This window comes from Rhodamnia argentea, chromosome 6, assembly GCF_020921035.1.
Source record: "Rhodamnia argentea isolate NSW1041297 chromosome 6, ASM2092103v1, whole genome shotgun sequence".
Classification (NCBI taxonomy): Eukaryota; Viridiplantae; Streptophyta; class Magnoliopsida; order Myrtales; family Myrtaceae; genus Rhodamnia; species Rhodamnia argentea.
In genome coordinates this window covers 21,202,478-21,227,189 of record NC_063155.1, presented here as the reverse complement: position 1 = coordinate 21,227,189, position 24,712 = coordinate 21,202,478, and the positions used below count along the sequence as shown (strand labels likewise).

The following is a 24,712-nucleotide window of genomic DNA, read 5'->3' as shown; positions in this document are numbered from 1 at the left end:
TCTTTTCATTAGTAGTACATTTTGTTTAGGAGTCTTATGTTTTCTGATTTCATTTCATTGTACTTTGAAATAAGATCCCCGGTATTGTCGGATTCTGCAAGAGTTTTAAATTGATGGGTGTATCACTCAATCTTTGAGCATTGTGTAAGTTTTATGAAATTTTCGGGTCAATTTGAGCCATTCTCCATTTATGACTCGGACAAATGACCAAGATATCAAAAAAAGCCCCACACGTGTTTTATTCCATATTTTGTCACTAATTGAAGGAGCTCTTTTGAAAAAAATTTTGAAAATTAAAAAATGTAGTGAATCGGAAATATGGATGGAATGGGATTTGAGTGGCATGTCTACACATTGTTGTCATCTAGATGTCGTCATGGATCGACCCACTATCCGTGTTTGGTATACTCATTGTGGTATTTATCTTTGGTAGGTAATTTACTACGGATCCTCCACATTCTTATAACACTCGGTCGGTGACAAAGAGAAGGATGGCCAATCAGTCTGAGATTGCGGCCATGATCGATGAAAAGCTGAAAGAACACATGAATGCAATGAACGAACATGTTGCAGCTACCATGTCCAAGATGATGAATGATTTTATGGCCAAGCAGCAGCAAGTCAATGTTGGCTCTCGGTCAGAGATTCCACCTCCAACCCGTCAAGGTCGTCGGTCAGACAAAGCTCATGTAGTGGATACTGACCCAACTTTTCACTTGGATGATGTCATTTTGACTGATACTAGTATATCTCCACCAGCCCATGTTCATCATCCACCCTTAAATGATGAGAATGTCAAGTTGCTGGCAAAGCTCGACCAGAGATTACGAGAAGTAGAGGGGACTCAAAGTGTTCCGCCCGTTGATCCGTCCGTTTTTGCCCGAGTTCAAGTGCCCGAAAAATTCAAGATGCCGACTTTTGATAAGTATGATGGCACCTCAAACCCAATTCAACACATCGAGATGTACCGGGGGCACATGAGCAGATATATGTCTAATGAACCTCTAATGATTCAAACTTTCCAAGCAAGTTTGAAGGATGCTGCGATGAGGTGGTATACTAACCATCAAATTAACCGAAAGGACTCGTGGGAAGAGGTGGCGAACCTTTTCGTCAAGCATTTTAAGTTCAATCTTGATGTCACCATTACACGGGAAGATCCGGAGAGAGCCGAGCAGCGAAGAAAGGCGAAACTCTAAAGGAGTATGCTACTCGTTGGAGGAACATGGCGGGACAGATTATGCCCGAACCTTCGGAGCGAGATTTGATGAAGATATTTGTATCGACTCTTCCGCACGCAGTCCGTTCACGCATGCTGATTACGGTGGTCCGAACGTTTAGTGAGCTCATTTCCATGGGAGAGGAAATTGAGTCCGGGCTCAAGAAGGGGTGGTACGGTGAGTCGGGTGCATCTAGCAAGAGATTTTTCGGTAAAAAGGAGAAGGAATCTGTCCCCGAAGTCAACATGACTTATGCACAAAAGGCACCAGCTCGGGCCTCGAAGTTGCAATTCACTACCCAAGAGCCGACTTCTTATGGCCAACAAGGCCAGCAGAACCCACGCCAACAGCGCAAACCTCGCCCGTTTACTCCACTCCCCGGGTCACTTTCCCAAGTCCCGGCTGTTTTACGAAAGAAGGGTCTGTTGTCCTCCGAGCCGCAGCGTCCCAATCCCCCGAAGTATCCTAGGTATGATCCCACGAAAAAGTGTGATTATCATTCCGGTGAAATGGGTCATTCGGTCGATGATTGTCTTGTACTCAAGCATCACATCCAGGATCTACTTGAAACCGGGGCATTTGCATTTCAACCGGCTGGTAAACCCAATGTGCAGAGCAACCCACTACCAAATCATTCGATCGACATTTGAAGAGTCATTGATGGAGATGACGCCGGCCCTCATTAGCAATCATTTTTGAGTCTTTTCATTTCCCCTACGTGGAAACCTTTACCGCTTTCTAGGATTTCCCTTTTTATTTCATATTGCACTTTAGGATTTCCATTTCAATAAGATGTAATTCGTTGATTTGATATCAATAAAATTACGGACGTTTTTCATTAAATTTTGGAATCTTGACGAAGTATCCCAAACCAACCCGATGACGATAACCAACGATTGAAAATTTGTCATCTATGGTAAGTACTGAGGGTTGGGCTTCTCAAGAATTTTCGTCCCAAGGTGTTCGAAAAAAAAAAGTTTTTCAAGAAAAAATTTTGGCTGGCATGCGGTCTAACCTTGTTTGTTTTACTAATTCATCTACTATATGTTCGGGGGCAAAAGGGAATATTTTTAACTCTAACTATGTACCAGCCTGATCATCCCAGGACAGCCCCGCACATGAATGTCGAGCATTAAAGCAAGCTAGAAATCCTGGACTAGTCCCAATCCATTGGCCGCTTGTAGCAATCCACGCTTTGTCCTTAACCGGTCTTTCGATCGTGCTGTATTAGCCGATGGAAGGCGGGGCAAAACCAAGGCCACCCGATCTAAAAGGGAGTATCTCTACAGAGTTTGACAAATTTTGAAGATGACATTTTGTTTTCTTCCTTCTCGCAGGATCGGGAATAGAAGTGAAGCCTCCGTTAAAGGCCAGAAGTTAAACTTTCAATGTGGGCATAACTGGGGGGCAATTCCATATTATGGGTACTCGACAGAGCCTGTCCCAACAAAAATGGGGCAAATTGACAGTGAACTCCGGCCTTAAAAAGGGAGCATATTTTTCTTCAACCTACTTGGCTCTGAAGGTGACACTTTACTTTTTTCTTACGGGGGCATATGACCGACCATGATGGTCGTTGCTGTTAAACAAGCCAGGGCATCCCGAAGTCTTCACTTGACTTGTTTCATGCATGTTTCCATTTATACTGGGGCGGATTCGGGAGCAAACCACTTCTCGACAGACTCACTAACTTGTTTGATTCGTTTAGAAGTTCGGGGGCAATCCATGATCTCCCAATCCAAGAGGATTTTTTTACAAATTTGAATATGTTTTCATAATTTGTTCAAATTAAGAAAATGCACAAGTTTTTCATGAAACATGACAAGTTGATTCAAATTGCTACATTTTGCATACTTAAAAGATGCTCATATATTGCAAAATTCCATGCATGGTTTATTGAGGAGGGATTTTGATCGGACAGTCTATTTCGTTCTAATGAAATGATCATATTATATGAGAGACATTAGAATGATGAAAGGCACGCCATTTTCATACACGTCCGGGTTATTAATCCCCAGTGCGAGTTGAGTGAAAATTTCCGTGCTTACAAGGTAAAGGGTTATCTTGAGAAAAGTATGACGACTAAAGTGATGAGAAGCATTCATTTCTGCTATTTAAACACTACAGGTTATCCTTTGCTTAACCCCTTTGAGCGGAGATTCATTTCTTATCCCTGGTCGAAACAACCCCACATTGGGGCAATATCTCAAAAATTCAAAAATGGTTAGAATTTTTCTTGCTTTCACTTGCATCAATCTTCAAGCATATTTACTGCATGCAAATTCTGTGTTAGCTTGAGTGCCTTAGAAATGACGAAGAGCATTTTTTTTCTATCTCCCTACACACTATACCCTTTGCATACCCAATTTGAGCAGTAGATTCATTTCAACCCGATTGGTGATCATTCCCATGGTGAATAAATGAAAGTAGCTCAAAGCAAGCTCAAAATGATTTGGGGCAAGTGGAAGAAGCTTAGAAGAAGTCGAAGAAAGGATGCAAAAGGGCTCCATCAAGCAAAGTTCTCTCTCAAAGAAGATCTCTCTCAAAAAAAATAAATAAATAAATAACAAGAGAAGAGAAACTGAATTCTCTTGAAAAAAAAAGAAAAAGAGATATCTCTCTCAAAAAAAAAAAAGAAAGAAAAGGGAAGGAAAAGAGAGAAAATCCCTCTTGAAAAATCAATCAAGGAGAGAGAGATCTCGAAAAATTTTGATGTGCAAAATTGCTTCTCGGAAGGAAATCACTTGAAAGGATCCCAAAAGGAGTTCGCAAATTGCCAGAGCAAGAGTCCGTGATGGAAGCCCGATAAATGATCACCAATTCCCGGTTTCCTCAAATAATAGCCCTCTTGATAAAAGTAGGCCATTCATTTCAAGCTTACCCGAACCTACGTTACAACCCTTACCGAAGTCTCTTCCGATTATGACACTTATGTTAACGTAGAGTTTTAAATGCTTATAAATGTTGCTCGAAGAAGTGCAAGCAAGATTTTTCTATCTCATTTTGCGGGGTTCCCGACTTGTAAACCCGGAGCAATGTGTGATATCAATTCTTCCAAAGCCGTGACTCCCATGAGTCTCCATTGTTAAAACTTTGACCAAACCTGCATTTCAGTCCTTCAAAAGACCTCTCGGATTGGTCAGGTCATACTAATTTCGAGAATATCCAGACTCTTGTCAAGCACGATGAAGAGTGGTCGAGTGATTTTTATACCCGCATCAAGGGTCGGGTCAAAAGCCTTTCATTGAGAGCGAGTGAAAAGTCCTTTCTAATTGAAGGTCTCTCATTTAATGTGATCAAATTGTCAAAAGAACGAAACCGTTGTTCTCATTGATAAATTCCCCGGTGAAGCTTGGTAATGTAGACAGATTCATGACTTCTGTTTGCTTTACCTGTGTGCGCATGCTGTTTTAACCCTGTCTTAGGTAAAAACAAGTGCAAGGCAATTACCTCTGTCATTTTTGATAGCGTAAGAAGAATTTAGGTACGTCTCCTAAATTATTCTTCATTATTTCTCTTTTTTGTGTCTACCCGGTGGAACAGGTAGCACAATCCATCTCATGTTCGCCCAGTGGAATAGGCGACATGATCTCTCTCATATGTTCACCCAGTGGAATAGGTGACATATTTTTTGTCTACCCAATGGAACAGGTAGCACAATCCATCTCATGTTCGCCCAGTGGAATAGGCGACATGATCCCTCTTGTATGTTCACCTAGTGGAATAGGTGACATACTTTTTGTGTCTACCCGGTGAAACAGGTAGCACAATCCATCTCATGATCGCCCAAATGAATAGGCGACATGATCTCTCGTATATGTTCACCCGGTGGAATAGGTGACATATTTCTTTGTGTCTGCCTTGTGGAATAGGCAGCACAACCAACCTCATGTTCATCCAATGGAATAGATGGCATGGTCCTTTTCGTGATTGCCCAGTGGAATAGGCAACACGTTTCTCAAATGTTTTTTTTTTAATCACATCATGCGCTGTTTCGCATCCGTCGGAAATTACAGGTAACAGACAGGCAACCATGTACCTTGAGAACCTTACTTCCAATAGAATAGAAGTTCGAAGATCAAGGGAATTCAAGCATTATGAAGCTTCCCCTCACTTGGGCGCTTTTTGTATGCGATCCGTACGTAAGGCTCTTTTACCGCTCCGCATGAAGTAAGAAGCCTTGGCATGCGTTCCTTATTGCTTGCATTTTGCATATCATCCATCACTGCATTTGAAAAATTGGGATTAAAACCCCAAAAAAAAAAAAAAAAAAATTCATCCATCATTTGCATTGTCAAAATTTAGGTTCAATTTTATCTTTGAGCAAAACCTCTACGAGCCTCCACTCAAAGAGGGGCAACTGTTGACACCTAAATTTTGGCTATTCTCTTTAGTCATGAATTTTTGCATAAAAATTAGGGACTAACTTTAGTCCCTAGGAAAAAATATTCAAATCGTTTTCATATAGTCTAGTTTAATTTAGCATAGGACTAGTAGCGGACATGCTTAAATGTTCAATTCAGAACCTATTTAATTTTGCTTGAGATCGATGCAGAAAGAAAGCAACCATAGGAAAAAGAACGTTGAAAATCTGGTAAGATGGAGCATATCTTCGATATTCAAAATCAATGAGAATGCGGCTGGAGAAATATCGGCAAAAAATCAATACTCGTGAATGGGCCAACGGTGATGAATGTAGACACGTTCGCGGCAATATGAGCGAAACAGAATAGATTGCATTGAAAGAGCTCAAGTGGTCTTTGTCGAAATTCTCGGAAAATCTTCACGGGTCAAAACAGCTCCAACAGCTCCGTACTTTCAAAAAAAGATACGAAGAGAGATTTGATTTGTTTAGAGGAAGCTCAGGTCGTCTCGGTCTATAAAAGGCATTCACGTTCTTCTTCAAAAGGGGGGCTCGACAACCGCACAAGCAAAAGAGAGAAAGGCGAGGGGTTTCGTCTAGGGTGAATAAAAAAAAAAAAGCTGGGCGGTAACAGAGAGAACAGAAAAAGTGAGAAGCCACGTTCAGAGTGTTTTCGATCTTAGAGGAAAAAGGAAAGAAAGTCCGAGGGAAGTTAGGGAGAAAAGACAGAAATAAGAGAAAAAAAAGAGAACAGGTCACGAGAGGAGCTTCGTCCAGTGTGAAAAAGGGAGGGCTTAGAAAACTTGGAGAAAAATGACGTGAGTTCGGGATGGAGTTCGAAGGTTTTCCCTCCAGGGTCGAAACCCTCCTCCGTTCGAAGCTCATCAATGCGCTAATCCTCTTTTGTCGCAAGCTCCCCCGCGTGCTAATTCTCCTTCGCTGACCTACTGTTGCCATTGCTATTCTGCTGTCGCCCGACATAACCCCGTCGACGTCCCCCGCTGTCCCACCGTCACGCGTCACAGCTCCATCAAAGTACGTTGCTGCTGCTTATTGTTTCACCTTCGTTCCGGCACTGTTTCATCGCTTTCCAGTGCTGTCCCAGTTGTTGTTCAGGCCAGATTTGGTGGCTGTTTAAGGCTGGCTTCGAAGGTTTGTTCGAGTAAGCTCATGCGACTGTTTAAAGACAAATTTTGCTGCTGTCCTGGGAAGTTTTACTGCTGTTTGGCGCAGAAACAGTGCAGTTTTTGGGCTAATTTTCAGTGCAGATTTTTGGGCATTGCCTAGAGCGATAATTACATTATTCGGCGCAAAGTGCTCATCATTTCGGGATTCTTTAGGCACAAGTTCAGCTGTTGTCCAGGGGCCTTTTTACCGCTGTTTGAAGTCCAAAACAACTCTTCTTTGGACGTGTTTCATTGGTGGTGCTGTCCGCCGATCTCGAGCCTTGGTAGTGTGCCTCTCCGTTGATCACGATCAGAAAGCCATCTCGATCCATAGAAGATTCGAACACAAGAAGCAAAATCTGAAATATTTTAGATTAGGTAAATTCGATTTGCTCAAGTTCGTTTCTTGTTTGAATTTATATGGATTTCGAATGATATTTTGCTTAGGCAAGTTTTTATCTGTTGATATTGCAGCATGTGATAATTGCCTATTTGAATTTTATTGATACCTCAAGCATATTTTTAGGCTTAGAATACCGGTTCGAATTAAGGGGTGATTCCCTACCAACAACGTGCAAATTCGGACTAATCTCAACCCCGAGATTTGTCTCGATGGCATGGGGATCGAGATATCTAATCTTAACCACCAGATTTGATTCCTCGATCCAATCCGTTATCTAATTCGAATCGGAAGATATTTTCATGCATGATTTGATTTGTTAAATAAAAAATAAAAAATAAAAATAAAAAAATAAAAAAAAAATTCATTCAAAACACCAAAAATATCTCATTCATGTAAATTGCATATAGTTTAGAACATTCTATTAAGGTAGATTGAACGCATTCATTTTACATATGCACGTTGTTTAGGCTTAGTCGCATAACCACTATGTCATTTTCATGTCGCATTGTTAGTCATGTAATATATTTTGCCACGTCATCAAAGTTTGACATATCATATAGTTCGGCATGTCATTTCGTCATATTATTTTTACGTGTCGTCATAAGTCATTGATGTCATGTCACATTCATATGTCATTTAGAATAAGGCTCGTTCATTTTGAATTGCTAGATTAGTCTAGTCTAATATAACATGTCATTTAGATTAGATTCATGCCATTTTTTTTTTTTGCATAACATATAGGTTAGAATTCATATTGCTTTGCATGTCATTAGGATTCAAAAACTTTTAAAAACAAAAACAAAAAAACAAAAAAAAAACCATCATGCATTCATGAATAATTGTCACTTTTTTTCATCTCATTAGAATAATTGTGTTCTTACAACACAATTACATTCATGCATTGCATCATTCATTAAAAAAAAAAACAACAAAAAATAACTACACCTTTGGAACTTTAAATCATAATCATTGGAAGTTGCCGACTCAAATAATTTTCATTGAAATGAAAGGTACCGAAAGGGCGTTAATAGAAATATTAGCGTAATCAAGTTCCCGAACTCAATGAATCTCTGGTTCGTAGGAATAAAGTATTTCTCCCGATACTTTATTTAGGTGACTAATCAGCCTACCATAAAATGATTAGTGGCGACTCCAATTTGAAAATCTTTTTGCTTGATAAATAGTGAACCATAAGTTGCGATTTGGTATGGACTTGGGAGAGTCTGAGTTAAGTTAATTAGATAATTAGCTTGATAATCCATTAGCCTAAAAACCTGATTTTTAGGTCGCGACAAATATGAACCCCAGTGCAACAGCAAAGATGATTCCCAAGGGTTGGAACATGGAGACAGACAGGTCCAGTTCTCTTCAAGCACCACGTGCTCAATGTGACTTTGAAGACACCAGCAACCAAAGCCTGCATATGCAATGAGGATCTGATTTCTATGTTCAACCTCGAAGTCGGACCAAAATCTGGACTCTAGGAGTTGCGTGCTTACCGTGTATAAAATGGCCATCAAACCCACGTCGACTTTCAGAATCCATGAATGTGGTTCTCTCACAGTAACCAAGGACACCAGCCCGGAAAAAATTGTCAACAAGAACATCATGTAGAACAATATGTTCAGCACCACGGGGTAATCTTTGAGGATAAATGCCTGCAAGATTCGAGATTTTTTTTTTTTCCGTCACCTGTCAAGTCTTCTTTCGCTTCCTGTAAGTGTCATTTGTGTTCTAAGGAGAGGTAAGGATTTGGTGGTGACCTGTATAATGTACCAGAATGATATGAAGAAAGCTTCGGTCGCAAGGAGGAACCCACCAAGAATCCAATTTGATCGTCCTGAGAGAAGAAAAAGAAGCCGACGAGGCTGGACAGGAGGAGGAGCAGAAGGGGAGCCGAGAATCGGTGGACCGTTGTAGAGAGTGGCTGCAAATGCACCAAGGATTGATGCGATGGTTCCCACAAGCTTAGCTTGGCTGCTTGAGCTTTTCCAATTCACTTTCTCCATCCTGATTTTCAATCCAAACAACAAATGGAAGAATGAAATAACTTTTGATGGTCATCCACATATGGTGCACTGCTGTCTTCCGTAATTTTAAATGAATGTGCTGCTGTCTCCACTTGCTGAAGCGCTGGACTTTCTTGAAGTGTTATATTAGGGATAAGTACAGCACAAGTGCCATAACTTTTGTACAGCGTTCACTTGAGTGCCATAACTTTCAAAACGTTCATTTGAGTGCCATGTCGGAGCAAAATCGTTCACTTAAGTGCCATTTTTGCCGGAAAAGCTGACGTGGACTTTTTGCAATTATTTTATTAATTTCTTAGTGCCACATGGATTTTCTTTACATTTTCTAATATTTTATGAAACTTTTTAAATTTTTTTTATTCATTTTGATGTTTTTATTTTTATTTTAATTATTTTAGGTTTCTCGGTGGTGGCCGGCGAGGTCACCGGCAAGGGTCTCGTCGGCCACCATCGGTCGACCCGGGGGCCAGGGTTGGCTCGCCTCGGGTCGGCGAGAGCGCAAGGTCCTCGCCCAGATCCGGCGAGGGCTTCACGCCCTCGCTTGTAGCTATCAAGGCAGCGACGACCATTGTGGCCTTGCCGGCCCAGGGCGAGTCGACCCACGGGCCTGGGCTGGCCGGTGGTGGCCGGCAAGGAAATCAAGGGTTCGGCCCCTTTTTTTTTTTTTTGAAATTTTCAATAATTAAACAAACCAGAAAAATAAATCTACAAAAAAAAAATTAATGAAAATTTTCACGTGTACATTAAATATTAAAAAAAATCAATTCGCCGGCCCCATGTAAGCTTTTCCGGCGTCCACTTTAGCGATGATACTCGGGTAAACAATTTTTGAAAGTTATGGCACTTAAGTGAACATTTTGAAAGTTATAACACTCAAGTAAACGCCGTATAAAAGTTATAACACCGATAGTGTACTTATCCCGTTATATTACGTTCATGATGGGGTCTGTTTCATAAACGGGTGCATGTGAGGCACCGTTTGAGAGGCCCCACAAAATTGTGCGTTTGAAAGGGCACCGTATCCAACCAAAAAAAAAAGGCATCATCTTTTTATCTATAAGGAAGTTAAAAGATAACTTCCGAAGGGGAATGAACGTACGTTCTTTCTCTCTTTTCCTCTCTCCTCTCTCTCAAGAACAAAAAACGAACAAAGGTAAAATATCCTTACTTTGAGAATCGATCGCATTTACATCATGAAACGTGAATATCTTCATCTATGGTCATATTCGGACCATCACGGGTAGAATTCCGCAATCGAACGTCGATAGAGATTAGTCGTACTTTTTGATGTTGAATTCCAACATTGGTATCGAAGCATTGTTTAAGAATCTCTGCCTTGTTTTTGATAAAATTTTGTCTTGACTAATATGCTCAATGAATGTTGAATATGAATGGGGTATGCAAGGCAAGTCTTGGGTTTGAAGATTGTACTGTTTGGGGACAATTCGTGATACTATGTTCAATTGAAATTGATTTTGAACATATAGTTAGGACCATCTCGTTGAGATGATAATTTTAAGTGGTCGCCGGTCTTTGGGAGATACTGGGAGACGCCGCACGCGCCACGACGAGACTAAGCCAATCGATGTCGCGGCGAAATGTCACCTTTTATTGTATTTTTACTTAGTGAGAATTGATTTTGAGGATACCATTGGGTTCGTCATGTCGATACGAGCATTTTGCGGGGTCGAACGCCGAAGGAGGCCACACAGGCCGACACAAGCTTGAATGGGCATTTGCGCGGGGGCCGTACGCGCTACGTTCGGCGCATGCATGCAAACCGTCCAACCATGCCTGCCGACGTTAGCGTTGATGTGGTACGCTCATGTTATCGTGATGCTATGCTGACATCATGCAACCCCATCGGTGACTCGACCCGGTCAATGTTGACCATTGACCTTGTGTAAATTACACGCGCCAAAACTTTGACCGGCGCTTGTGACCTCCGATCGAGGTGTTTTTGGTAACTGCATGTTCGTATTGAAAAGATCTACATTATGGTATATTTGTTGTACATATTTGAAGCTTTTAAAGTTATAAAAATGCATATGAAACCCTAAATGTACGTAGTTTTGGGTGTAATTTTGCATTTTTACATGTATTTCCTTATGGTTTTGGGAATACAGAACCTAGCTTACATGTAAGTGACCATATACAGATAATGTATTGCATGGTTCATAGTTAGCATGTATATGATGCTTACAATTTCAGTTCAAAACAAACTCAAATAATTGTGGGAGATTTATTTTGTATTCCGCATTTGATTATAATTGATGCTTGAATTACTTGAATATGGATTCGCATCATACTATGTTGATTAAAGTGGACCATGATCATTGGATCATATGTTCCGATTATTTTTCTAGTGGGAGTTTGTAGGTTAGTAAAATTAGATGGAATTCCCACCTAGAGCTTAAATTTTGCGCGAATTGAACTAAATGCACGATAGTGAGACAATCGATACATAGAAGCTAATTGGGAACATAGTAAACTTTTGTTTCAGTGTCTTTTATCGAATTATCATTTATTTAGGTTGCTTTTTGTTGCAAAATAAATATGTGTGTTAATGTGAAAAATGTGATGGTATTAATTTTGCTCTTATTCTGTCGATATATAATTGTTATTGACTATAGCTTCGGCATCTAAGACCATTGTGGCTGGCCTCAACAAGGATGAAAAATTGAACAAGTGACAATTATGATAATCGCCATCGAAAGGTTTAGTACATCCTTGAAGAGCAAGAGCTTTTGGAGACCCTCAACTACACCATGGATGAACCCGAGCATTAAACTTCTGCTTAGAATAGAAGAGATCAGGAAAATTATCAAGCTTTGAAAAAGAAAAATAGCATTGCTCACATCACGTTGCTGAGCTGTATGTAAGATGATCTCATGTGTGAGTTTGAAGGTTTCAATAACGCTCCAGAAATTTGGGCTGCCCCGAAAGACAAGTTTGGGGTTATATCTGCTAATAAGTTGAGGAGGCTCACCAAGTGTCGGGCTTGATACGTGAGCTCAAGATAGCAGGTCATACTCTAATTGATGAACAACAAGTTCAGGCTGTTATTAGGCCTCTTCCTAAAAGTTGGGAGCATATGAAAATCAACATGACGCATAATGAGAATATCATAATTTTTTATGGTATAGCACGTCATTTGGAATTAGAGGATGAATGCCTAGAGGCCACGAGATTCTCTACACATGCTTATGTTGCTGAATTTAGTTCGCGTAAAACTTCGGGCTTCGAGCGCAAAGGGAACTATAAATTCAACAACAATAGGAAGGAGACAGATCAGGCACTTAAGAGAGTGTAAACCATCCTATGCAAGAAGCATGATGGGAAGAAGGACAAGGCCAAATGTTATAATTGTGACAAGATTGGTCACTTCGCACATAAATGCACCGAGCCGAAAGAAGTAACAAATTACTCCATTTCTATGAGCAATGTTTTTGTCTCTAGCACTATAATGCTTGCTAAATTACATCCTACGTGGACTACGGACTCAAGAGTAACAGGCCATGTAGTTAGAGACCGAGGAGAATTTATGGATTATCGTCGGATACCGCTTGAAAATAGATGGATATATGTTAAAAATAACTCTAGAATTGAGGTGAAAGGTATTGGCACATGTAAATTGAACTTATGTGGTGGTCGAACCCAATTCCTACATGAGGTCCTCTGTGCTCCCGATGTTCGGTGGAACTTGGTCTATGTAGTTGTTCTTCTAAGCTTAGGTTATGATATGAATTTTCAGGGTGCTTGGGTTGATATTAGGTTTGGAATAGTTTATTATGATTGTGGTTATGTACTGAATGATTTTATGATTTGAGGCATTGACTTTGATGTGTTTAATGTCAACGTTAATGGTTATTTTTCCTTAATTGCATCTTCTAAAAATGTGAATATTGATGCAAATGTTTGGCATATTAGACTCGGTCACATTGGGTTAGAAAGAATGAAAAAATTAGCTAAAAAAGGCCTTTTAGGGTCACTTGCTAATATCAATCTACCTATATGTGAACATTGTCTAGCAAGAAAAGCAACTAGAAAATCATTTGGTAAAAGAACCAAGGATGAATTTCCATTGCAACTTGTACATTTGACATTTGTGGTCTATTGAATGTGAGGGAGATGCATGGAGCCTCATAGTTTCGTCACTTTTATAAATGACTTCACGCGCTTCGGTTATGTTTTTCTGATCTTCCATAAGTCAGAAGCACTGGATTGCTTTAGACAATATACGAGTTTGGTAGAGTATCGCTTAAAATCGATGGCTAATGTGAGTATTTATTTGAGCAATTTGAGTCTTTTTGTGATGAAAAGGGTAGTGTAAGACATTTGTCTATTCCTGGTACCCTCGCAACAATTTGGAGTTGCTGAGAGAAGGAATAGAACCCTTTTGAAAATGGTTAAGTCTATAATGACATAGGCATATCTACCGATCTCATACTAGTGAGATGCGTTATTGATCGCCACCTATATACTTAATCGTGTGCCATCTAAATTAGTCACTTTCACTCCTTATGAGTTATGGACTGGTAGAAAATCAGTTTTAAGCAATCTGCGACCTTAGGAGTGCGTATAATATATTCATGACTCTTCCCATAAATATGGATAATTGAATCCTAGAGAGAAGAAAAGTATTTTCATTAGATACTCCGATCACTCCAAAGGGTATGTATTCATATGTGAACAAGCTAATGGAAGTGTGATTGAAATGGAGTCATAAGATGTCACGTTCTTGGAGAATGATTTTCCTAGTAGAGGTGAGATTGATAAGGATTTCTAATTATATGAGATGGAAGATCTTGATAATGCACACACTAATGTTGATTGAGAAAAATAATGATTTACCTCAACATATTGGACCTAGTGGGAGTGTATGTGAACTGAAACCACAAAGAGTTCGATTACGTAAGAGTAATCGTACAAGCATTCCCGATTGTCGTTTTGAGATTGAAGGGGAAGTGACGATGCGGAGCCTAAGACAGTTGTAGAGGCTCTTTCATCTCCCGATAAGGAAGAATGGAAACCGCTTTGGAAAATGAAATGGAGTATATGGGAGTAAACCATGTCCGGAACTTGGTTGATCTTTCACCCAGACGCAAGGATATTGAAAATAAATGGATTTTTAAGATCAAGCGTAGGGCGGATGGATTCGTTGAAAAGTGTAATGGTCACCTTGCGGCGAACGGCTATACTCAACACGAGGGTATAGACTATGAGCAAATCTTTTCGCTAGTTATAAAGTTTGTCTTCATATGCCTTATCCTAGTTATAGTCACAAATTTGGACTTAGAATTACATCAAATGGATGTAAAGATGATATTTCTCAATGGAGAAGTAGATGAGGAAATCTATATAAAGCAACCGATAAATTTCACAGCTAAAGGTCGGGAGCATAAAGTTTGCAAGCTTCATCGTTCGATTGATGGCTTTAAGCAATCATCTAAACAGCGGTACCTTCATTTTTTATTGAGTAATAACTTCTTTTGGGTTTACGATGATCGAAGAAGATCACTGTGTGTATGTCTAATAGTACGAGGATAAATTTGTGATTTTATCACTTTATGTGGATGGTATTCTATTAGCCAGGAATGATAAGGATTTGATAATCACCATAAAAAGGTAGTTGTCCTTCATTTTGGAAATGAATGACATGGGAGAAGCTGGTTGTATATTAGGAGTTGAGATAGAAAGTGATTGTTGAAGGAACTTTCTTGCTATATCTCAAGAGTCTTATATTAAAAAGATTCTTGAACGTTTTAATATGTAGTATTGTAATCTCATTGATATCCCTATCGTACGAGGTGAATCCTTGACCTTTGAAATGTGTTCTAAGACTCCAAAAGAAAAGAAAAAAAATGGAAACTGTTTCTTACTCTAGTGCAATCGAGAGTTTGATGTATTCTATATGTTTACTTGACTCAACTTTTGTGATGTCATTGGCTTAGTGAGTTGCTACCAGTTAAATCCTGGTCAAGCACCTTGGAAAGAAGTGCAGAGGAGTTTGAGATACTTTGAAAGGCATTATGGACTATCTACTCAGTTATCAAGGGAGTAATTTACGCTTACTTACTCACTCTGATGGTAATTGGGAAGGGACTTAGATGTGCATAAATCGATATCGGGGTATGCTTTCTTACTTAATGAATGTGCAATTTGTTGGAGACGCAAGAAACAAACATGCACAGCTCCATGTATGATGGAGGTTGAATTATTACATGCTCTGCTATGGTGCCATAAGTAGTATGGCTAAAAATGTTTATTGGAAAGTTTAGCCATTGTTATTGATATTCCAAGACTAGTGGCAATTTATTGTGGTAGTCAAGAAGATATTGCCTATGTGAAAGATTATAAGTATCATGGTATGATAAAACACATTGAAACAAAAGATAACTTCATTAGAGATATAATGAGATTAGCACAAGCACACATATATTGTTGAAAGGTATGTTATCAGGCAATGATTGGCTCACTCACACGAGCAAATGCCTCAAGCGCTGTAGTAAGCGAGTTGAGATGAAACGGTATGTACGAAGGGTGTTGGAAGAGCAAATTCAGTGCACAGTATTTTTACGTTGCCTTGATTGGAATCAAGATGAGGTCGGTGATTAATATGTGATAAGACCGAACATGATAGTCCCACAATCATGTATGCTTGATGGAAGTCGGATGCGAGTGCTTAATTTGGCGCTTTTGAGAGCGAGCTGATATAACACTCGGGCTAAATATATGTATGTGAGAAGCATGTGACTATGTTTAGGCTAAGATCCATATATTGGATATGTTTGATAAATGACACACGCTCTTAAAGAAAGAGAAATCCTCTATATCATGTAATTCATATTGCATGTGCTATATTCGACCCATAAGGGAGATAAGTATGATTATCCATGTTTACTCATCTTGTGAGTTCTTGAGGTAATTTATGAATTAATTACCTCATTTTGTACCATATTTTACTTCTGACTATGTTCTCAAAGTAATGGTTCAATATTGTTGCTTTAGCATCAGAGAAGCTAACGGGGCATGAATAGAAGTGGGGGACCTCTCTACCGCCCGTGTTTAGGAAGGAGTTGAGCAAAGGTCTAGCTAGCTATAGTACGTCTCTTACAACTATCTAGATTCAGTTGGTCTCAACTCCCTTGGTGTCAAAGGGCGAGTTCCTTTCTACTCCTCTTTTCGTGTTGCCTGCTGTGAAGCATCCCGTTTTGCTCAATGTTTTCATTGTCATCACCTTATTTTGAAACTTTATTGAGGATAACATACTCCTTACTTCTGACGTGGCAAATAGTACTCCTTCATTTGGAACTTTGTATTTACTAGTGAATACTCATTGAAACTACCATATGCCGTGAGGCTTTTTCGGGGAAGAAGAAGGCGTCGCCGCGGGGCCTCTTGAGAGGGCAGTGGATTTATTCGAAGTCATTAAAGCTCGATTCACATCATTATGCTTGATAAAATGAATGAGAGAAGGACAGATGAGACAAGGAAGCCGTAGATGTTGATTTTTGAGGTCGCGTACTTTAGTTATAATGCCTTCGACATGGTTGAGGCTTCTACAATGAATGTTGGCCAAGGGAATGGCCAAGAGGGAGTATAAGGAACCAACGATTCTCTCTTCTTAAACAGCCTATATCCTCCACACTTAACCAGCATTTGATAGATTATCCAAACCCTAGGATAGTTTATGGTTCTCGGGTATCCAATCAATTAATCCCCCAATCCGGGGAAGCTTAAGTAGACATGAAAGAATAGCGGAGAGCGGGCAAGGCCTCCAGGCTTTGAAGCCGAGCTATTCGACCTTCCACACTGTAGAAGTTTGCAATCTTTGTTTGGGAATTAAGCCCGTCTAGGCCTTTAGAGAGTGCTGCGTGGTTCTTCGGTAGTTCCGATGAACTTCGAAGGGAGCAGGAAGTGGAAGCCAAACGAGGGGGCCGAGAATCCGTGATCGATCCGAAGAACCACCGCCATATATGATTATGCTCCCTATGGCTTTATGGGACATATCTAAAAAGCAGTTGCTCTGAAATGGAGAGAGACATGAGTGCGAATGAAGACTATTATTGTCTTACATCTACCGCATGTATTTACGGGTCGACCAATTATATCGTCTGTTGTGGGTGCAGATATAATTGTAAATACGTTTTGGGTGAAGAATAGTTAAGTATAGCCTCTTAAGGAATAAGAATACTTGGACTGATGTAACAAAATATATATAGGGTATTGTGAGACATTATTTTTTCTGCATTGTAGCTGTTATGTATTCCTAACAGGTGCATAATTGAGCTCCCAAGTGTAGGTGTACTCATTGGTCGTACGATGTATTTGCAAGTATGAATTGCTTCTAAATTTGACGATGTTAATTGCCTTATATTCTTGATAGAGGATTATCAAGCCCATCACGTCCGAGTGGGATATGTCATATTATGTTCATGATGGGATATGTTTCATGAACGGGTGCATATATAAGGCATCATTTGAGAGGCTCTACGAAGAAGTGCATTTGAAAGGGCACAATCGTCTTATCTATAAGGAAGTTAAAGATAACTTTCGAAGGGGTATGTTACGAGAGGAAATGAATGAACAGAAGCGTACAAATGAACATACGTTCTTTCTCTCTCCCTCTCTCAAGAACGAACAGACAAACGAACAAAGAAAAAACATCGTTACTTTGAGAATCAATCACATTTACGTTGTAAAATGTGAATATCTTTTTCTGTGATCATATTCGGACCATTGTGGATTGAAGATTCGATCGAGGACATGTCGGGGATTCAACGCACATTCCTGGGCAATTCCGCAACTGTACGTCGACAACATAGGTTAGTCGTATTTCTTGATGCTAAATCCCAACATGAAGCTATGTAAACTCAACCCCCTATCATCTGCTTCTCTCATTCTTTTTCAATTGAAGGTTCTGTAAGTGCACTAAAAGAAGAGAGAAAGAACCTTGAAATAATGGTGAGAATGAGAGTGAAAGCTGGGATGAGGTTCATCATGGCCGTGCCCAGAACAGGGGAGCTGTAATTGATGCCGACGTAGCCGCACATCTGTGATGCGAACCTGCATAATCCAATCCAAAGTACTAAACGTATTACTTTGTTTTTCGTATGAAACTCTCAGCAGTTGATATAGACCTTTTGCTTCAAAAGGCCGCAAATTCACGAGAAACGAAGAAACTTCACTCACTCACTCCACTCACCCAACCAGAGCGAGCAAGAAGATCTTGCCAAGTACAGAGAAAGTGAGAGGAGGATACGACCCTGACCTGCCAAACAGAGCAAACAAACGTGACAAGGCTTCTTAAAACCTTCTTTCTTTCCTTTGAACCAGACATTAATGGAGTTAATGAGTGATGGATAATGGACAGGGCACAAACGTGCGAGAGAAGATGAAGGGACAAGGAAGGAGGGCGAGAGAGGAGAGGGCGTTACTGTAAAAGGCCATGGTGTACTTGTTGATCCCGTCGGACATGGCCATCTTCATCACCGCCATGTTGCCCGCCTGAGCCAGAACCACCATCATCATCCCCACAAACGGCAGTGAACCCCTCGCTCTCCCCTCCATCTCTCTTCCTCTCTCTGCCTCTCTTGCTCTCCTCTCAGTTGGAGGGTTGGTACATAATGACACCGATGATGATCATGATTATGATGATGATGATGAAGAAATTGAATATGCATGATTGTTGGGGAATACGAATATTTCCCCTCAAAGAGTGGAGGCGAGCTTGATTGATGCGGCTTTTGTTTTTTCAGCTTATAATATATGAAGCATGTACGATTGCTACTACATGATGGTAATAATGATGATGATAATGGATATGGCTCTTTTGCTTTCCTTTTCTGGGCAGGCCCCACCAATTTATTTAAGACCTCGATAAAAATTGTGTCTACACAACATAATCAAACATGTTCCAATTGGCCTAATACTTTGGTAATTACCATTTAGTTTTAACAGTGCATCAACTAACACCAATTAATGGGCTAATCAATAACGAGACAACATCCCCCACAATCGACCAATCAACATCGATTTAGGCAAGATGACAAGCTTTTTGGGAACTTGACCCGACGTATAATCCGACCCGAACATTTTACCCATCGCCAAACATCGATCTAATGTCCGCGACAGCCGGGGCCGTGGGGGGGCGGGGGCGGGGGCGGGGGGGTGAGGGAAGAGAGAGAGAGGCGGTGCTTAATAGGGATGGAGGGTATTGCGCAGAGACGAGCCATCAAAGATAATGGTTGCGGCAGAACACGCGACAACTACTTATGGGTGACAACAGCTAAGGCAGGTGATGGCATTTTAGAGGGTGCGGTGAAGAGCGAGAAAGGAGGAGGAGAAAAGAGGGAGAGATGCTAGAGTCTTATTTTATTTTTGATTTTTCAAAAAGAGAAATGATTATGTGATTGTTCTTAATCTACAATTTGAATAACTCATTAAATAGATGATTAGTGATCATTAGTAATAGGTGAATCTTATAAAAAAGAAGAGAAATAAGAACCCATACGGGTCAACGTATATCTATCTACTCACAAAGCACATAGGTAATTGATCATATGTGGTGGCCTTAAAAATAAATGACATATAATTAGAAATTGTTATGAAGTTAATCCTTTCAAGAGTTTGTAGCCCACACCATGTTGTTACATTTGCAGTTACCCAAAAATTATTATACTAGCAAAGCCCCGTAAAAATGGATGATAGATTAGTAAGAATAATTTAGGAAAGAAAGTTGCAATTTAACAAAAAATAAAGAAAACGGATAAAGGAAGTAGTAGAGGCTAGTTGAAATTTAGTAATAAATCTGAGATACATAATGTGAGTTTTCAAAAGCGGGTATACATATTCATGTGCACCAATGTCAGGATGGCAGTCCAAATTTTCTCCAAATTCTTCATTTTCCTAGTAATGCCCCTACATTGGCTCATCGAAATGCCCGAGATGCTATTATACGACTCTACTTGGCAGTAGCTGGCTTAAGCTGACATGGGGTCTACATTCCCTACCGTCACTCTCTTTGTTGTTGAGCATATCTTTTTCTTTCCTGCTGGTGGGGAGTACCCTTTATTTACTTTATGTCTCAAGGATTGCGAGGTCCAAAAGAGGTCTCAGACGAAGGACTTACTTAGGTCCGAAACTCGAATTCATTTAAAAAGGACAAAAAGGGGACGAATTATGAATACATCCGAATCTTTATCTTTTTCCCTTTTCCCCCTTCTTTTTTTTTTTTGGCCAATAATATCTACACACTCGAAGCTTGGTTTTGGAGCAAAGGAGTGTCATGGCTGGAGGATGCAAAGCTCCCCCCAACCCCGCTCCCCTCGATCGCCTTCTCTTCCTCTTTAGACTTGGCCCACACCGCCGTGTGGAATCCCATCACAATCACAAGTGCCCCAATTAAGCTGCCAAAATCAATAAGAGAAAAACACAGAGGCAAGTAAAGGACCAATCGGATACTCAAAAATTGCTCCGGCGCGAAATAAGAAACGTCCTCTTTCAGTGCATAGATGGTTGGGAGCACACGTTCTCCTCATCTTTTGTAAAATCAAGACTCACCACAAAGGTACTCATAAGATGCTCTACGAAAGATCTTAGCTGACAACCCCCTCCGGTTCAAATTTAATAGTACAGCCTAACAGGGGACGGCCATACTGGCGCAATCTATCTCTCTCAATTTGGATGTTATAAGGTGGGTCTTGCAAAATTTTCGTATAAGGAGGGATTTTGTAGATCCTCCGGACGTAGAGTGCACAGCGCGGGAAAAAGGGTCTAGAGGGTAAGCTACATAACAAATATATTGATTTTCTTCTACAGCAATAGGCTCAATGTGGTAAAATCTTTCTTTGTGACGATTAAGGCTAGTAAGCCCATCGGTCCATCCAGTTGTCCATGTGCCAATTCTACCAAATGACATGTCCATATCAAGCAAAATAAGGCATTCTCTTAGAATTACCATTTAATTTTCGCTGGACGCATTTTTATACCTTGTTTTGCTCATTTATGTATGCTTGTAATGAGCAGAACTCTGATTTATCAACAGTCTTGGGAAAATCCCCAGAGTTGAGCATAATCATTTGGCTTTGAAAGTTCAATTCAAGAGTAAGGCAATCTGTATTTTTGTATGTTAAGAATATCTTTGATATGCTTGAGAAGGAGCTCATGAGGGAGCTTTTTGTTTAGTGAGCACATCTTTCTTTATTCCTTCTAATCAACTAGATTCTTGATTATAGAAAAAGGTGGGGGGTAGAGCCATTTCAGTAGAGAAGAATAGAGAGGACTTGTTACCTTCCAAGATGTAACATTTCACCGAGAAATAGGAACCCCAATCCAACAGCAAATACAATTCCCAAGGGCTTGAACATGGAGACATAAACAGGTCCAGCTCTCTTCACGCACCACGTACCCAATGTGGATCCAAAGGCAACAGCAACCACACCCTGCATATACAATATCAAGATGGCTTTTTATCTTGAATTTCAAAGTTGGACCAAAATCTCGACTTTACAAATCGTGACAATATACACTTACCGAGTACAAAATAGCGATCAGACCCACATTAACTTTCAGAATCCATGACTGTAGTTCTCTCGCTGTAATAAAGGACAATAGCCCGGAAAGAATTGTCAGAAAGAACATCACGTAGAACATCAAGTTCAGCACCGCCGGGTATTCTTTGAGGATAAATGCCTGCAAGGTTCGGGAGTCATTTTACTTGTCTGGTCTTCTTTCGCTTCGTTGTAGTGTCATTTTGATCTAGGAAAATGTTATGATGTCAGGGCTCACCTGGAGAATGTACGACGATGCTAACAAGAAAGCTTGGGCCGCGAGGAGGAACCCGCCCAGAATCCAATTTGATTGTTGCAGGAGAAGAAAAGGAAGGCGGCGATGAGGCTGGACAGAAGGAGGCCGTGGTGAGCGGAGAACCGGAGGACCCCTGTAGAGAGTGACTACGAATGCGCCTAGAATTGATGTAATGGTTCCCACAAGCTTAGCTTGGGTGCTCCAGCTTTTCCAGTTCACTTTCTCCATCCTAAATTGTCAATTCCATCGACAAATCAAAGAACAGAATAAGTTCATCTCGTGATCATTGTCACCGACACATTGTGCCCTGCTGTCTCGTCTTTCCTGTGAATGTGCAGCTGTCTCCCACTTGCTGAGGCACCAGACTTCCTTGATTTTCTCTCATTTTTTATTTTTTCAAATGAAAATTCTTTAAGAGCACAGCAGATAACGAGAAAGAAGAGACAAAGAACCTTAGAATGATGGCGAGAATAAAAGTGAAAGCTGGGATGAGGTTCATCATGGCCGTGCCCAGAACAGGGGAGCTGTAATCGATGCCGACGTACCCGCACATCTGTGCTGCGAATCTGCATCACGCAATCCAAATTACTTCAACTCTCAGCAGTTGAGACAAAGAATTCCAAGAAAAGCAAATCCCTAGTCAGCAGATTGACGAGAAACGAAGGAACTTCACTCACTCACCCAAGCAGAGCTAGCAAGAAGATCTTGCAAAGCACAGCGAAAGTGAGAGGAGGACACGACCCTGACCTGCGAAACAGAGCAAACAAACAAGACAAGGTTTCTTGAAAAAACCTTCTTTTATCCTTTGAACCAGACATCAATGGAGTCAATGAGTGATGGACAGGGCACAAACCTGCGAGAGATGATGAGGGGACAAGGAAGGAGGACGAGAGAGGAGAGGGCATTGCAGTAAAAGACCATGGTGTACTTGTTGATCCCGTCGGACATGGCCATCTTCATCACCACCATGTTGCCCGCTTGAGCCAGAACCACCATGATCATCCCCACAAACGGCAGTGAACCCCTCGCTCTCCCCTCCATCTCTCTCTCTCTCTCTCTCTCAGAGTTCTCGGGTTAATATTTGGAGGACACTGAGGTTTTCCTACGTTTTGCTGCTTCTTTTTTTCCTCGGCAGGAGCCTTTCGTTTAGGCCAAATCCAAAATAAGGTTTGTCTCTAGTTCATTATGTGTGTGCATCTGCGAGCAGAGATCAGTCCACGTTTCGAAAAGATCCGCCCGATCATCTACGAGGTGTCTTGCCAAGGAACCTGAAGATTCCTTGGAAAATATGCTTCTCTCTCTTTCCCATTATTTTCCAGCACCGTTGTTTATGAAAGATTTTTCTTTTTTTTTTTTTGGGGGTAAGGGCATGTGCGTCAGGCTGCACTTCGAGGGTTAGATCCGTAATTCATGACAACGATCCGTGTGCACAACGCGATAGGCAGTTAAATAGGCTTGACTTTGGTATAGACTGGTTAACTCGACCTCATAAACGGGTCAACCCGTTTCAAGATACAACAAAAAAAAAAAAAAATTGTGTCTACTTCACTCATTTAGACACGAATTAATATTTTTAAATTAGCGAGTTAATGTGTTGCCTTTTTGACACAACGTGACTAGACGCGTTTTGATGTGCTTAATACTCGACTAATTACCATTTAGTTCTTCTAAGCACATCAACTAACACCAATTTAATTGACTATCGATAACGAAAATAAAAGATGTTCACGGAAAAAATAATTATTCTCGCTCTCGATAGAGTAAAATTTCCAGAGGAGTGACAAATAATTTTTGACACACAAATTTTTATGCCTCAAAGATTGTATAAAGATGGATGGGGATCGAATCCGTCGATATTGTCAGAATTTGACCCTCGAGCAGAAATGGGCATTATATACTTTCACATTCTTGTTTTCTTTGGTTCTTTTGGTTGAACACCTTCTTGTTCTCTACTGCGTTTTTTCGCACTTAGAAATGAGAAACATTTACATCTAAGAGCAGCATTCTCATCTCAAATGGATTTAGGGAAGACGATGAGTTTTTCTAGACCTATCCGATTTGGAAATTAGAAATTAGAAACATTTGCATCTAAGAATAGCATTCTCATCTCAAACGGATTTAGGGAAGACGATGAGTTTTTCTAGACCTATCCGATTTGGAAATTAGAAATTAGAAACATTTGCATCTAAGAATAGCATTCTCATCTCAAATGGATTTAGGGAAGACGGTGAGTTTTTCTAGACCTACCCGACATGTGATCCAACTTGGAATCTCTTATGCCTAAAACAATGAATTAAATTGGTAAATCTCTTTCAATTGATTATTGGTTTATTATTCAATTTTTTTTAAAAATAAAAAAATTATATGGGAATTTACGTATCAATATTTATATATTGTGAAAGTTTCAAGTTTTCTTGATTAAGAAAAAGTCAAAATGTGTCCGTGTCAAGATTTATATTAAGCCAAAAAAATAATCATCAGTCTAACTCTTATCTAGATATGCCAGTAATTTGCCAATCTCAAAATTTTTATTGCCAAAGTACAAAAAGTTAGAAAAGAAAGGGCAAAACGACACCAAAAGTGCCAAATCTAATAGCATGTGGCTCTCTGAAGAGGATCCCAGTCAGTAATAAAAAAAGCTAAAAGTAAAAAATTAAGAAATAAAAAATTAAGCTAAAAAGCTAAAAATTTGCTTCTTTTCTCATATCTTTTACTGTCTT

At 40.1% G+C, this 24,712-nt stretch overlaps 2 protein-coding genes across 2 annotated transcripts; both read right to left on the bottom strand.

Annotated features, from left to right (window-relative positions):
- Positions 1-8,840: 8,840 nt before the first annotated feature.
- Positions 8,841-18,755, bottom strand: LOC115734307 (WAT1-related protein At5g40240-like). Its single transcript, XM_048280735.1, has 4 exons — positions 18,568-18,755; positions 18,391-18,456; positions 18,138-18,251; positions 8,841-9,162 (listed from the first exon to the last, which is right to left on the bottom strand). The coding sequence occupies exons 1-4, from the start codon at positions 18,753-18,755 to the stop codon at positions 8,841-8,843; spliced, it is 690 nt and encodes a 229-aa protein (XP_048136692.1).
- Positions 18,756-20,422: 1,667 nt separating this feature from the next.
- On the bottom strand, positions 20,423-23,222 carry LOC115733093 (WAT1-related protein At5g40240-like). Its single transcript, XM_048280865.1, has 7 exons — positions 22,846-23,222; positions 22,674-22,739; positions 22,445-22,558; positions 21,975-22,221; positions 21,720-21,878; positions 21,477-21,628; positions 20,423-20,593 (listed from the first exon to the last, which is right to left on the bottom strand). Exons 1-7 carry the CDS (start codon positions 23,031-23,033, stop codon positions 20,434-20,436), a joined length of 1,086 nt encoding a protein of 361 aa, XP_048136822.1. The 5' UTR covers positions 23,034-23,222; the 3' UTR covers positions 20,423-20,433.
- Between the last annotated feature and the right edge of the window lie 1,490 nt (positions 23,223-24,712).